General features: G+C 33.1%; 1 protein-coding gene across 3 annotated transcripts in view; it reads right to left on the bottom strand.

Moving 5' to 3' along the window:
* Positions 1-13910, bottom strand: part of NCAM2 (neural cell adhesion molecule 2) — a 515691-nt gene that overhangs the window by 71400 nt on the left and 430381 nt on the right. For all 3 annotated transcript variants that reach the window (XM_077878867.1, XM_077878868.1, XM_077878866.1), the window contains one exon: positions 11503-11676. In XM_077878867.1, coding sequence (XP_077734993.1) covers positions 11503-11676 — 174 coding nt within the window. The remainder of the gene's footprint in view (positions 1-11502; positions 11677-13910) is intronic.

The raw sequence follows: 13910 nt of genomic DNA, 5'->3' as shown, positions 1-13910 counted from the left end.
TGAAACAGGAATTAACTCAATGAAATAAATTTAAGACTTGCACAACAGAAACTACAAAATATTTTTTGTAAAAATTTTGTGAAAGACATTAGAGGAGAAATCAATAAATGGAAATACATCCCATATCCATGGATTAGATATATGCAGGATAAGCAGCTTCACCGATAGATTCGGGGATAAAACAATGCTACCCTGGACTTGAGATCACATGTCTTGAACTCCGATTCCAAAGTTCTTGCTATGTGTGTCTGTGTCACAATACCCAGTTGTGAGGATGATCATCTCTAGTAAAATATGCTAAATGGACACAGTTTTACAGAGCATACTAATTTTTTTATGACGTGATAGATATCCTAACTGCCCATTGACATGCCCAGTTGCCAGAACTGCACAAGGATGTTCTATCACGTAAGGAGGTCTTCGTTTTTAATGTTAGGTGAGCAAGTAGCAGAAGTACATGACCTACAGTGGTTGGATGCTTACCTTTGGTCTGAAGTGTGGAGAAAAACAGGAATAATTAAGGCTGCTTTTTTAGGGAAAGATAAACTGCTGTCTCTATTTTCTCAATTGTCTACTTATGTCTAGATTTAGACTATTTTTAAAAAAGCTACAAAAGATTTTTAAAATCTTAATAATTGAAAGGGAGTTTTAATATACAATAGCATCAGATTTTATGGAACAGCAAATTCCATAACATTAGTATCCAGAAAAGCTTGTGGAATCTGAAAACTTTAAAGAAAGGAAAAAACAACCAACTTGCTTAGATGGCTCCATTTAATTTAGCAGGGACCCACTAATAATTTACAGATATTTGGAAATAGTTAAAAACGATATAATTTTATTTGAGTATAAGTAAACCTAGTAATTAAGTAATCCATTCATTCATCTCAGGTGATGTAGAAGATTCAAAGGTTCATACAATATGTTACACAGGCTCTCAAATGTGCAATCAAGATAGAGAAATGTGACTTGTGCCTTAATACTTATATTATGAGGTGAGAAGCTGGCAAATACTAGTATAAGCAATATTTACTCTAGAGTTTCAAAGGAATGTAAAAATATTTCTACTAAAAAATAAACCCTTACCAAAAAGCTCAAATTTATATTGGATCTTGAAGGATGGATAAGAGAGTGGAAGGAGTAACACAAACTCAAGTATGGCCATAAGAACATAGAACACATGTATGACACAGTGAGTGGAAAGGCTTTGATGTGCCATATGTTTATTTAGGGACGTTTTATGAGATGAAGAAAAGGGACATATGAAGCACATACACTCTCACATACATGTACACACACATACATACTTATTTGCCAATTGTTTATAAATGTGGTTATCTGAATCATAACATATAATTTGATTAGAGAAATGGACCTTAATGGCTGATCCTTTATATATCGTGGAATACAAGAATCCTATTTCGATATCACTGCTATACATAATAGTGATTTTTAAAAAGGGCTGTGAGAAAAGTCAAAGCGGTGCATTATTAGTATAAAATGCTAATCAGACCTGTGTATACAGAAAAACTAAGGAACATATGAGATGGCAAGATATTAAAGAACATTATCTCCATGGTTCACATGTGATGTACAAGAGTTGAGAACCAGAGTATTGTCAGTCTTTGAAACCATTTCTGGTCATGCCAGTCCATGACAATCATCCTGCTTACAGGATGGCACTCCTGAGGAAGGCCTTAGAACCCTTCCAAAGATAGAAGAATCTTGAGCCACTTAGCATATAAAGGAAAAGCTCTACACTCCTCCTTAAACTTTGAGAATATTTATTTACTATAATACAGAAAAGGCTGTTACTAATATTGAACCTTAACAATCAAAAAATCAAATAATATTTATTTAATAAAGTGAAATGTGTTAGGTATGATTTTAAAAATTTTAGGGATATAAAATTTAATCATGTCTTCTAAGATTCCCTATTAGTTAAATTCACTATTAAAATAACCATGATGGTCAGCTCACAGTGATTCTTTGTCAGAATTAAGAAAAATTTATGAGCTATATTCTAGGAAAAATTATATTTACACTGAATATTAAGGTGTTCAAAAAAGTGTTTGAGCAGCGAGATGGACTCTTATTTTTTTTAAGTTTCTAGTAACAATGAATACTGCCATCCTTCTGTGGAGTAAATTCCTATAAAACACTCACGAAATATGTTTCTTTTCTCATTACTCACAAACATCTTTTTATATAAATTAAGTTCATTTTTTTATACCAGTTATTTCTCTGATTTATAAAATTATATACACACAGAATTGTTCCTTAATTTTATTAAAAAGTTAAGAATTATTTGTGTAGAAGTTCTCTTTATCATTATAGAAGAGACCAGGCTGAGTGCAGAATTATAAATGACTTGGGTCTTCATACTGAGATGTGAGGGGAAGTTTCTAACATACAAATAATTTTACTTAAGGGTATTATTTCACTCAAGTTCCTTCTTAGTCTCATTCCCCATATATTTAGATCTATATAGTTTAAATTCATTAAGATTTCTACTATACATAAATTTCTAATTTAGCTCATTGTTTTTAAAACAGGCACAATGAAAAATCCAAGATATTCTTGTTTAGATTTTTAACCTACAGAATTCTTTCTATTATATTCAAATTAGAACAAAGTTCCGGGATGCCTGGGTGGCTCAGCGGTTGAGCGTCTGCCTTCAGCCCAGGGCGTGATCCTGGAGTCCCGGGATCGAGTCCCGCATCGGGCTCTCTGCATGGAGCCTGCTTCTCCCTCTGCCTGTGTCTCTGCCTCTCTCTCTTTCTCTGTGTCTCTCATGAATAAAAAAAAAAAAAAAAAAAAAAAAAAGAACAAAGTTCCATTCACTGAAAATAATTAGAATTAATGTGGACTACTTTTATACTTTCTTTTGCAATTATAAAAGCTTATTGCACTTGTATTTAATATAGACAGATGATTTTTGTAGTCACTCTTTTACCATGTGAAACACAGTCATTAAAATGATAACCATTTTTCTTCAGGAGCATTTATGTTGAAAATAGTATAATTGTAGAAGATATTCCTTGTGGAGAATTTTTAAAAGCACTGGAATTTACTAAGATTTTAAAATCTGCAGTAGTTTAGAACTAATTTTAAACAATGGTTATTTAAAATTGTTTCTAAAATTGTAATATTTAGTAGTACGATATATGAAAATCCAGTGTCACCCAGGCAACTATAAATAACATTTATTAAAGAAATATTGGAATAAAAATCTTAAATGTAATTGGAAATGATGCTGTGATAACTTTTAGCCATTGGAAAACAATAGGAAAACTATACATCCTCCTACAGAAAAATCATTCCTACTAAAATAAAAAAGAGTAATGGCTACAGATTACTTAAAAAACAAACTCCAAAACCCTCTCAGACCCTTTTCAACACAATTGGTAGCCAAGGAAGTTTGTTGAGACCCGGTATAATATAGCATTGTAAACATAAGTAACTGTCATGTTCATGTCACTGTACCACATTAACCCTTTGCTCATTATTTAGAAAATAATGCCTACCAAAATATCACAAAACAAAAGAAAATTTATAATTGTGTTTCAAGAACACAGGCATAACACACACAAAGGTAAAAGAAAAGAAAAAGGAAATTCCTTTTTATAGTTAAATGAAACCATTATGTATTTGGTTGGTAGACAGGAGAGACAGAAGACAGAAAGAACCTAAAAGTATGATCATGTCATTTGTTACACAGGGACATCTGAGATGTATTTCCAAAAAAAATAAAAAGACAAAAAAAATGAAAAAAAAGTTTTAAGTAACAAAGACCTATCAATTATTTCTTTCATTATTTTTAGTGGTGCCGTAACACAACATAGAAAATTCCTGATAAATTTAGGAAAGTCACACATTCGAAGAAATACCTGGGTGGGCTTACTCTGGTTTGGTTGAGTTATGATGCTTGTTCTCAGTATTTTCCTTCTGTATTTTAAATAAACACTGGCCACCTTCTTAAGTATGAACAAAAGCAAGAAGGTTTTATATTCAATAATAATCACAGCAAAACATTTATAAACAATAACTTTAATATAATGTTTCCACTGACAATAAGTTACTTTTTTTGGAGTCACAATTCAGAAGAAGCCCAATCCTGTATATTTTCACTACGAAAATGAATTAATAATTTAAAAGAAAGAAATCTGCACTATTATATTATCATTCCCTCCTTGTCGACATAGCATTGTATATATACAGAATGTTCCTCAATTACCACTGAAGAATACAGGAACTATTAAGTAATCTGAACTCTATAGCACAATTAATGGGTTTTTGAACAAAAAAAATGAGATGAATATCAAATAGCATGTTTTTCAAAAAAGAGCTGGTTGTATTAAATTATCTTTGGACTCTAACAGGTTCTTTTGCACAATGTAATAATATCTACCAGTAGGCAGAATTACTGTAATGATTTCAGTGGATTCCCTTATATCACAGTCTATTGTAAATAGTTCTTTTTGTGGTGATATATTATACAATATATGCAACCTTACACTGTGTCCACATCTAATGGCCTTTGTTATTTTTAGTATTGTTAGAAAAACTGTCAAATATTGAAGTTTAATTTATATTTAAAATTTCTACTGAATGTGCCTATGAAGCTATCCAGTTTCCAAGAAAAATGTGAATTTCTTTTTGCCTATAAACCCACAACAGAGTAAGAAGATTAGCTGGTTATAGGTGCTAATCATTACTCAGTAAGTAACACTGATATGCTCATTTTTCTTAAAAGTGTGATTTTCAATACTATGTCATCAATATGTAAACAAATTAATTTAATATTGTCTGTTTTAAAAGTTGAAAAACCCACATATAAAAATATAATATTACATCAAAAATTATAAAACTCTGCATAAGATGAGATGATAAGGAGAGGTAAACTAGACCTACAGAAGTCAAGAAAGTCTCAGGAATTTTAAGTCCAAAAAGATGAAAGCACGAGATTGGATGATCATCAAACATTTAAACAATTGTATTATCCTGCCCTCTTCTCAGATTTAAAAGAAGATGAATTCCTCACTTTCACCTAAAAGGAAGATGATAGGTCTATTACCTGGATAACTGGGACCTAAGAAGTTTTGTGCTCTGGAATTCTAAACATGAGAGAGCATGGAGTTGATGTGCTAGACAAAACTTTGTGGAAAGCATCTGACTCCATATGACACAATCTGCTTTTCCACAGTGTCCTGGTAGCCAGGTATGCCAATAATAATTGAAAAGCCTCAAAAAGGATATCCGAAAATAATTACTATTTCACAGACCTCTGTTGATGAGGAAGTTAGAAACCCATATAATGTCAAGGCTTGAAAAACCCTGCCTTTTGCATAGAGCTCAGGCATGATTTTTTTTTCACTTTTAAATGCACATATCCAAGGCAAGGATCACCAAATACTTGGTGAAAATTTTCAATGTGAATGACAGAGAACAAAACAAGTAACAACAATAAAAACAAAGTAAGCCTAAGAAAATAAATGAAATCAGAAAGCAAAAATAACTCTGACAATGAATTATAATTACAGTTATCAGAGCGATAAGAGAATATATTGCACACATGAATTAAGTTATCTGATAATGGAAGATTTAACAATTTTAAAAGTTGATAGGTAAACTATAAAAAATAAGTGTTGAAAAATTCAGGGCAGAGTAAAAGATAAAAGTAGAGACAATGAGAGAAAACACTGGTAACATAGGAGGATTAATTTAAAAAATGTAACATTTGATTAAGAAATTCTAATACAAAACAATGGGAAAAAGTTACAAAAAACTGTACCAAAATCTATCTTAACTTTCTAAAAGGCATTAATGTCCAGCTTTAAAAGCTAAACAATTCTCTGAGGCAAATAATGTAAAAGAACACTTTGTAGGCCGTATCAAGCCTGTTACATTAAGAGAAAGTGAATAGGGGTGGGGTGGTGAAAGGACAGCAGGGCATGGAGGTGATTTCTGGTGAAAAACTAAAATATGGAGGAATATGTAACAGTGCTGTTGGTACAAGGAAATTCCATGCATATAATAAATAAACTTATCATTGTTATGTGGAGAGTCAGCTTGAATATATATACGTATATGTATATATATACATATATATACGTATATATATTAAGTTTGTGGTTTGGGAGAATTCAAGCCAGAAAGATTCTTTATTCCAAGAGAGCTGTTGATGCCATTGAATTAAGGGCACCCCCCGCCCCCCCGCCCTTGAGACAAAGGAAGACACCGGGAAGTAGCATCTCTTCAGTTGCACTGAAATCTTTCTAAGGATTTGATTAATTTTCATTCTATTCCATTTTAAGCTCCTATTTAAAATAAGTTTGTGGGCCTATCAGACACAGGCATATAATTTATAAATCCAAACCTATACTTCAAAACAATCTTGGAAAAACTCCTTCATAAAGCTGAAAATGGATTTATCTACCATATAAGTTGATATTTTTTCCTTTAGATTTTATTTTTTAAAATTATTTATTTATTTATTCATGAGAGATATATAGAGAGAGAGGTAGAGACACAGGCAGAGGGAGAAGCAGGCTCCACGCAGGGAGCCCGATATGGGACTCAATCCCAGGACTCCAGGATCACACTCTGGGCCAAAGGCAGGCGCTAAACCACTGAGCCACCCAGGCAACCCTTCCTTTAGATTTTAATTAAAATAGAACTAAAATCAAAACCTGGATAAAAAGTTTGGCATTATATGAAATAATGAAGCATGTACATAACCTTAATCACAACATTTACAAACTAAATGCTATAATGTTAAAATTACCATTTACAGATTAAAATATACATACTGCAACTGCAACCTGTGAAGTCATATTGAAGGTTTAGTGAAATTATGCAATGAATGAACTGTAGAGTCCAACTGTGAACTTACTTTCAAATTGTAGTTAGTTATTATTACATCCTTCAATTAATAAAAATGGTAAAAATTTGAATATATTCCTAATGAGTGTCCCATTTACAAAATGCGACTATTTTCAAATAAAAATTATCTCCCTTATTTTCAGGAACAAAGAGAAATTCTGCTATAACCTTAGACCCAAATGAAGCAGAGCATATAATAATCTTGGTTGAGATTGAAAGGATGTCTGTGTGTGATTCTATCTGGCTAAACATTTCAAAATTAAAAGAAATAGATTATGCTATCTGAAGAATTGTTCTATTCTCTGATAAAAAGAACCTGATATTTCAAAGTGTTAATTTTTCATTTTTATTTTGAATACTGAAAAATGAGTAGCTGTTTTGCAAGATTATTATCTTCTCTTCATTTGTGCCCAATGAAGTATATAGAACATGCTTACAAAGTGTTAAATGATAGGGTAATGAAAATGTCATGTATCCCTCCCAATCAAAAAGTCTTGCTACACCTGTGCTACATATTTTTCACTCAAAATTAAATGTCAGAATGACTCACAGGTTTAAATAGTTCAAGTTGTTGATATCAGATCTGTTCATAATTCTTCATGTTTTTGAAATTTGGTTTTGTGTCACATCAGTGATTGGGATGATCAGTAAGACTTCAGCTAAACCTTGAAGAATATAATAACTGGTCCAGACTGCAATTGCACTCTAAACCTAGGACCAGGTGCAGAGTAAGCAGGTGAAATTCACCGGAAATTAATTAATGAGTTATTTAGAATCAGACTCTACTAACAGGCCTTTTTTTTTTTTGCTAAAATTTTCTTGCTTATGCTAACACAATCAAACAAGAGCTGATATTTACTTCCAGGTAGAAGTAGACACAGGAACAGTACATAATGAATTATAGATATTTATGAACAAAGAAAAATAACTGAACATCAACTAAACTCACGTAAATTAAATAAATAAAACCAAGTGAGGGTAAAAAGTAGTAGCTGAAATGTTCATGACCATAGTAACTGTCTTTTCATAGATAAACCTAAATTTATCTTCTAACAAATGTCTCAAAGACAATAAGTACGCTTACAAAACTCTCTTAAGCTTTAAAATGAATGAGAAGTACAAACTATAAAACAAAGGTACCGAAGAAGCATTTCTCCATTATTCAAAACCATGTATGTGTTTTAAAATATGTCTTCAGAATTTCAACAATATGGTCACCTATACAGCAAGAAAATCAAATTTTTAAAATATGCTTGCAATTTTACATACCATTTTCAAAAATCTCTTTAAATGCACATATTATCTCATAGAAAAGGAAGGCAAACTCTGAGATATGAAAAAAAAATGACGTGAATGGTGAGACCTGCAGCTAGAGGATTAGTCATGCAATTGTTTTTCTATCAATTACTGCAGTCTTGTGGAAATTATCAGTGATACTCAGACAGCTGAGAGCTTTTGCACAGATGTGTAATAGAGGAGATTGGGTTTGAATGTCGCCACTGGGGAAAGAAGAGAGAGGGAGATCTAAGGCTTAGACCCCTGTATGCAGCCAAGAATCTCAAAGTTTTTGGAAGAACGTAGAAGTGTGGACCAGAAAAAAAAATTGTTTGTCTTGGCCTTGGGCCAAAACCCAATTTTTCTCCCAATTGTAATCCTTTTGAAACCACCAACTAATACATCACATAATCTCACAACTCACATGTACACAATATCTATCATACGTATTCTGGATCCTGTCACCTAGTTAACCATACATATATTGGGTGGAGTGAAGAAACATGCTTAAGATGTAAAACCATAGTCATTCTGACAGGTTCTTGTTCTTTCCTTTTTCTCTCCCTCCTTTCCTTCCTGTCCCTTCCTTCCTGCTTTCCTCTTTTTAAGAAGAAACTTCTAAATAATAGGGATATTTCAACTCTAATTCATATTTAACTTGGTTAGGCAAATCATTCCCTAAATTCTCTATGTAACTCCTTCTACTAAGTTTCTAAAACATATTGTAACAAACACACACACATATTACACATTATATATATATATATATACTATAAAATTATTTATATATAAATGTACATAAAATTATATTATATACCTTCAAACTATATATATATACATATAATATATACACACACATGCACACATAGATATAATGGGTCATATTAATACTTTACAGAGCAGTAATTTCTGTTACACTTTCTCAACTCTTGACTGAATAGAGGATGAAAGGTGCATAAGAGTCGACAGTACAGGCTCTGGAATCAGATTTTCTGCTAGGGCTTGAGTTTTAGTTTCTCTATTATTTATCCATATTACTTTTAGAGATAAGAAGCTAAACTTTCTAGTCTCAGTTTTCTCCTTTATATAGATAACCCTCAGGTTCATACTCTGTAAAAGAGAAGATATTGATAATACCACATTCTTCAGTTTGTGCTCAAAATCTATTGATTTATTTTCAGTTCTTAACACAATGACTAAAATAAAATGAGTTTTTTGGCACTATGAACTGAATTGTGCCCACCCCCCCATTCATATGTTGAAACCCAAATTTCTAATGTGATGGTATTTAGAGGTGGGCCTTGGGAAGGTAATTATGCTTTATGGGTCATGAAGGTGGAGCCCTGTGATGGGATCAGTGTTCTTATATGAAGAGGAAGAGAAACCAGGACTTTGAGTACTCAAGTCTCACTGGCAAGCTTTACGGTGTCCCAGTCTGAGGGCATTAGATAGCTCATTTGTGTAACTTCCCTGACTGATATTCAAGACTCACCAAACAGGTTTCTGACTCATGTTTTCTTTCCTCCATAAAATACTCACAGGTAAAGAGTATACCTATCATAGATATTCTGACCAACTAATTTCGAGGACAGTGATTTCTTGTTGTGAATTCACATATGTTCTTTCTTATATGCCTGTTTTATGAACGTTGAAATCTGCTTCTGAGAGATGGATGCATGGAGTAACAACATCAGGTTTTTTTTTTTTTAATTTTTTAATTTATTTATGATAGTCACACAGAGAGAGAGAGAGAGGCAGAGACACAGGCAGAGGGAGAAGCAGGCTCCATGCACCGGGAGGCTGACGTGGGATTCGATCCCGGGTCTCCAGGATCGCGCCCTGGGCCAAAGGCAGGCGCTAAACCGCTGCGCCACCCAGGGATCCCCAACATCAGGTTTTTGAACAGGAATAACTCCGCCAGATCAGGGCCTTAAACATTCTTCATGGGGTTTTATTTTGTAAGAAGTGGTGAGAGATTCTGTTAATCTTCTTCCCCAGAGAGGAAGGGTTAGGTGTGGCAATACTATTTTGCTAAGTTTAATGTCTTTAATATTCAGCTTTAACATCACATTTCCTCAGGATTGTGCACAAGCACCCACTTTGAGTGTTCCATAGTGTCAGAAAGAATTCATTTCTCTTGCTATCTCTCAGCTTTCACCTCTCTCTTAAAAAAAATTATTCTTGAATCTAGGATAATAGTTTCTTCCCCTAGAGTAAGAACTCACTTGCTCATTCCTTTGGGACATTGTCTTCTCTCCTAAACCACACAGCATTTGCACAAAGAATATTACTTATGCAAAGCCTCTCATCATTAAAATAAATGATAAGAGCTGATGTGTTTGGGGAGCATTATTTGAAGCATGTGGTAAATGACTTGTGACATATTGATTAATATTTCTGGCACTTCTATCAAAAACATATAGTTGATCCCAGTAAAAACGGAACAAGTAGGTGCCAGCATAGGTGAAACTGGAATGACTAGGACAATTCTTCACAGGAGGGCTCATACTTTTTTCATAGGACAGCTCATGGCTTTTACAGCTCCCTTACACCATACATGTTAGGATCCAGCCAGGGCCCCAGGCCAGGGCCAGCAGAGAAGGGGCACTATGGAACCATCATTTCCTCACTATTTTCCTTACTATCCTTTTCGGCTATGCAATGTAGTTCTACATCCCAGCCAATAGAGTCCACTTCTCATAGTTTATTATGATTTTATACTTTAGTTTCTTCTTTTAGTGGGAAAACAAATCACATTTTTACAACATGATGAAATTCTATACAAGTGAAAAGAAGTGCTGTAAATTGTTTTAACTTCCCAGAATTAGCTTATTCTCCAAAATGCCATAATTGGTAATAAAAACCTGAGTTTCAAAACACAATTTTGAAATAAAGTTTAGTAGACAGATGAGTTTTTATAGATGGCTTCATAAATACATACAATAAGACATCCACATTTTATAGTATGACTTTTATGCCTACTTTTGGAAGACATTTTACTAATAAATGAAAACCAAAGATTTTTCAGAATATTGGATCATCAAATCTGACATGTCAGGAGTTGTTTTTCCACCACCACAATTCTAAATACTAACTTTTCTTCCATAAAATTGAACTTTGGTGATTTTGTTAAACTCTCCCATCTTTATTAAAGATGAAAACTTTCCAACTCCTATTAAAGTCATTCTCAAGAAGAGTAGGGCAGTAAGAAATGTCTTCTCAGCTCTACTTTATTAAAAGAAAAAAAAAAGGTACATGTTGAAGGAAAATAAAAACCCAATCACACAAGAACATTGGAGATCAGCTTGAATTAACCAACATACTTTGAAATCATTGACTCACTTTGAACTCCATGGGAGCGTACTATTTTCCAGGTTTCTGATGCCACTTCTTTGACATCCACTTGATAGTGATGAATAGGCACACCTCCATGGGAGTCCGGCTTGTTGAAAGAAACCTTGGCTGTGGTCTGTGACAGCTCTATAATCTTCACTCCATAGGGACTGGATGGCACATCTATGAAAAAGTGAAAACAAAGGAAATATAAGCCAGGATAATGGATGGCTTAATATGGATGGCCATTATTAAGACTTAATGGTATTCTGCTAATTAGGAATAAAGGAAAATTGCTTCCCATGTTGCTTAATATATTTGAATTAGAAGGCTTGCATAAACTGCTGAATGATGTCTTCAAATGGCAAAGAAGTATACATTAATCAATCTTTTTAACTACAGCAAATAAAGAGTAAAATATTCATTATGAAATTCCATTGATTTTGGCAATAATTTTACTGCTGCCTTTTCTATATAATATGAGGATTCATTTGCATTCAAGGAAAAAAACAAGCTCTTATGTGTATATGAGTATGTATGTGTGTGTATTTAAGTATGTGTGACAGAAAGAGAGGAAAGGAGAATGTAGGTACAGTTAAAATACAAGAAGAACAAAGACTTTATTCAATCATTAGCATAAGTAACTTTTGTGAAGATCTGAGATTTCTTTTTGTTCATTAAAATTCTATTAATAATTTTGGGGAAAGTGTTTAGAGTAAATGTCATTATGAACTAAATAAAGCTGCACATGACCTGTTTTAGTTTCACTTATATATTATTTACTAGAATAAAGCTTTATTTGGAATATTTAAATTGTAACCCCTATATTTTAAAACAGCTATAAAATCTGTCTTGTGTGTGTTTTTGTATCAATCCATTACTCACATTTATTTCAAGCTCAATAATGTATCCTGCATTAAACTTTATTTTCCAGTATACAAAACTTTATAAACAATTATAAAAAATGGTAAAGAGGCAAGAGGAAAAAATAGAGAAAAAAGTCCTATGAGGAAATCAATGAAACATCTACTCCAGAAACACGAAGAATTAGAGGCAATTAAACATTGAAGGGATATCTATCTCTCAATTTCTCTTCCTCTACCCCTTATTAAAGAAGTAATCTCTACACTGAACATGGGGCTTGAACTCATGACCTTGAGATCAAGAGTCACACATTCTAGTACTGAGTCAGCCAGGTGCACCCTTCTTTCTTTCTTTTCAATACCACATTTGAAATCATCATAAAGTTGGAAATTTATATATAATTTACATAAAATATATACATATGTTATAAAAACATGTAAGTAAGGGGCACCTGGGTGGCATAATCGGTTAAGCATAAGACTCATGGTTTCAGCTCAGGTCATGATCTCAGGGTTGTGAGAATGAGCCCAGCTCAGCACAGAGTCTGCTTAAGACTTCCTCTCCCTCTGCCCCTCATCCCCACTCTCTCTCAAATAAATAAATAAATCTTTAAAATATATGTATATATAAAAATATATCTCTGAAATTAATTTTATAAAAAGAGAAAAAAAAACTTGATTAAAAATAATGCAGTAAATGCAAATTCCTGTTCTGATACAATCAAACATTCCTATAAAAATCTCTAATGGCTGTCAAAAGTCAAGTGTGCCTTATTTGCTAGAGTTGAAAGAGAGCACTGCAGACCACATAAAAGTATGCCTTATAAATGGTACTGGGCAAGAGCCAGAAAGACAGGCTTATGGCCTCTGGATAAGAATATTGTAGAGAAATGTAACAGTGTACATTTTAGCTTTAATTAGTAACTGTAAATTATTTGGATATCCTATTAAGTGTATTATGGAAAAATTCAAAGGTTTGGAAATTAATGTGCAGAATACTGATGCATCCCAAAGTCATATTGTTACTAAAATCTTATCTGGAAATAAAAATTTTAAGTTACCTTAAAAAATCTATGAAAGCTGCCATACATAAACATTATTATATCCTCATGTTTCTTTAATTCTTAGATTATGACTATAGGTTTTTTTAATCTGTAGGTCTGATCTAAAATTTGCAGGGGAAAAAAAAACATACATCCACACTCTGATTGCTCATAATAAGATGCCAATTCTTCACCTCATGCTCAAGACTCTCTAATGTCAGTCAGGTCTAAATTGGACATCATAGCAATTATAATCTTCAATTTAAGGTTACATTTAAAAAAGGAAAGGTACTAAGTACGGGGGAGGGGGGAGTGGCTCGTGGAGGGAGACATATGATACCTCTTGGGCTCCACCTTTGACCACACGTTCAGAATGGACATGGTTCTTGGTTCTTACTCTGACCACAGAGATATGCAACATTAGCTGAGCTGTGCCTGTGACATAATACAACTACAGAAAAATAAGAGTCTTTTTTTTTTTTCTTAGCACAAAGATACCATTACCAAAACC

Source organism: Canis aureus, chromosome 30, assembly GCF_053574225.1.
Source record: "Canis aureus isolate CA01 chromosome 30, VMU_Caureus_v.1.0, whole genome shotgun sequence".
NCBI lineage: Eukaryota > Metazoa > Chordata > Mammalia > Carnivora > Canidae > Canis > Canis aureus.
The sequence above is the reverse complement of the archived record's forward strand: the minus strand, read 5'-3'. Positions and strand labels throughout refer to the sequence as shown.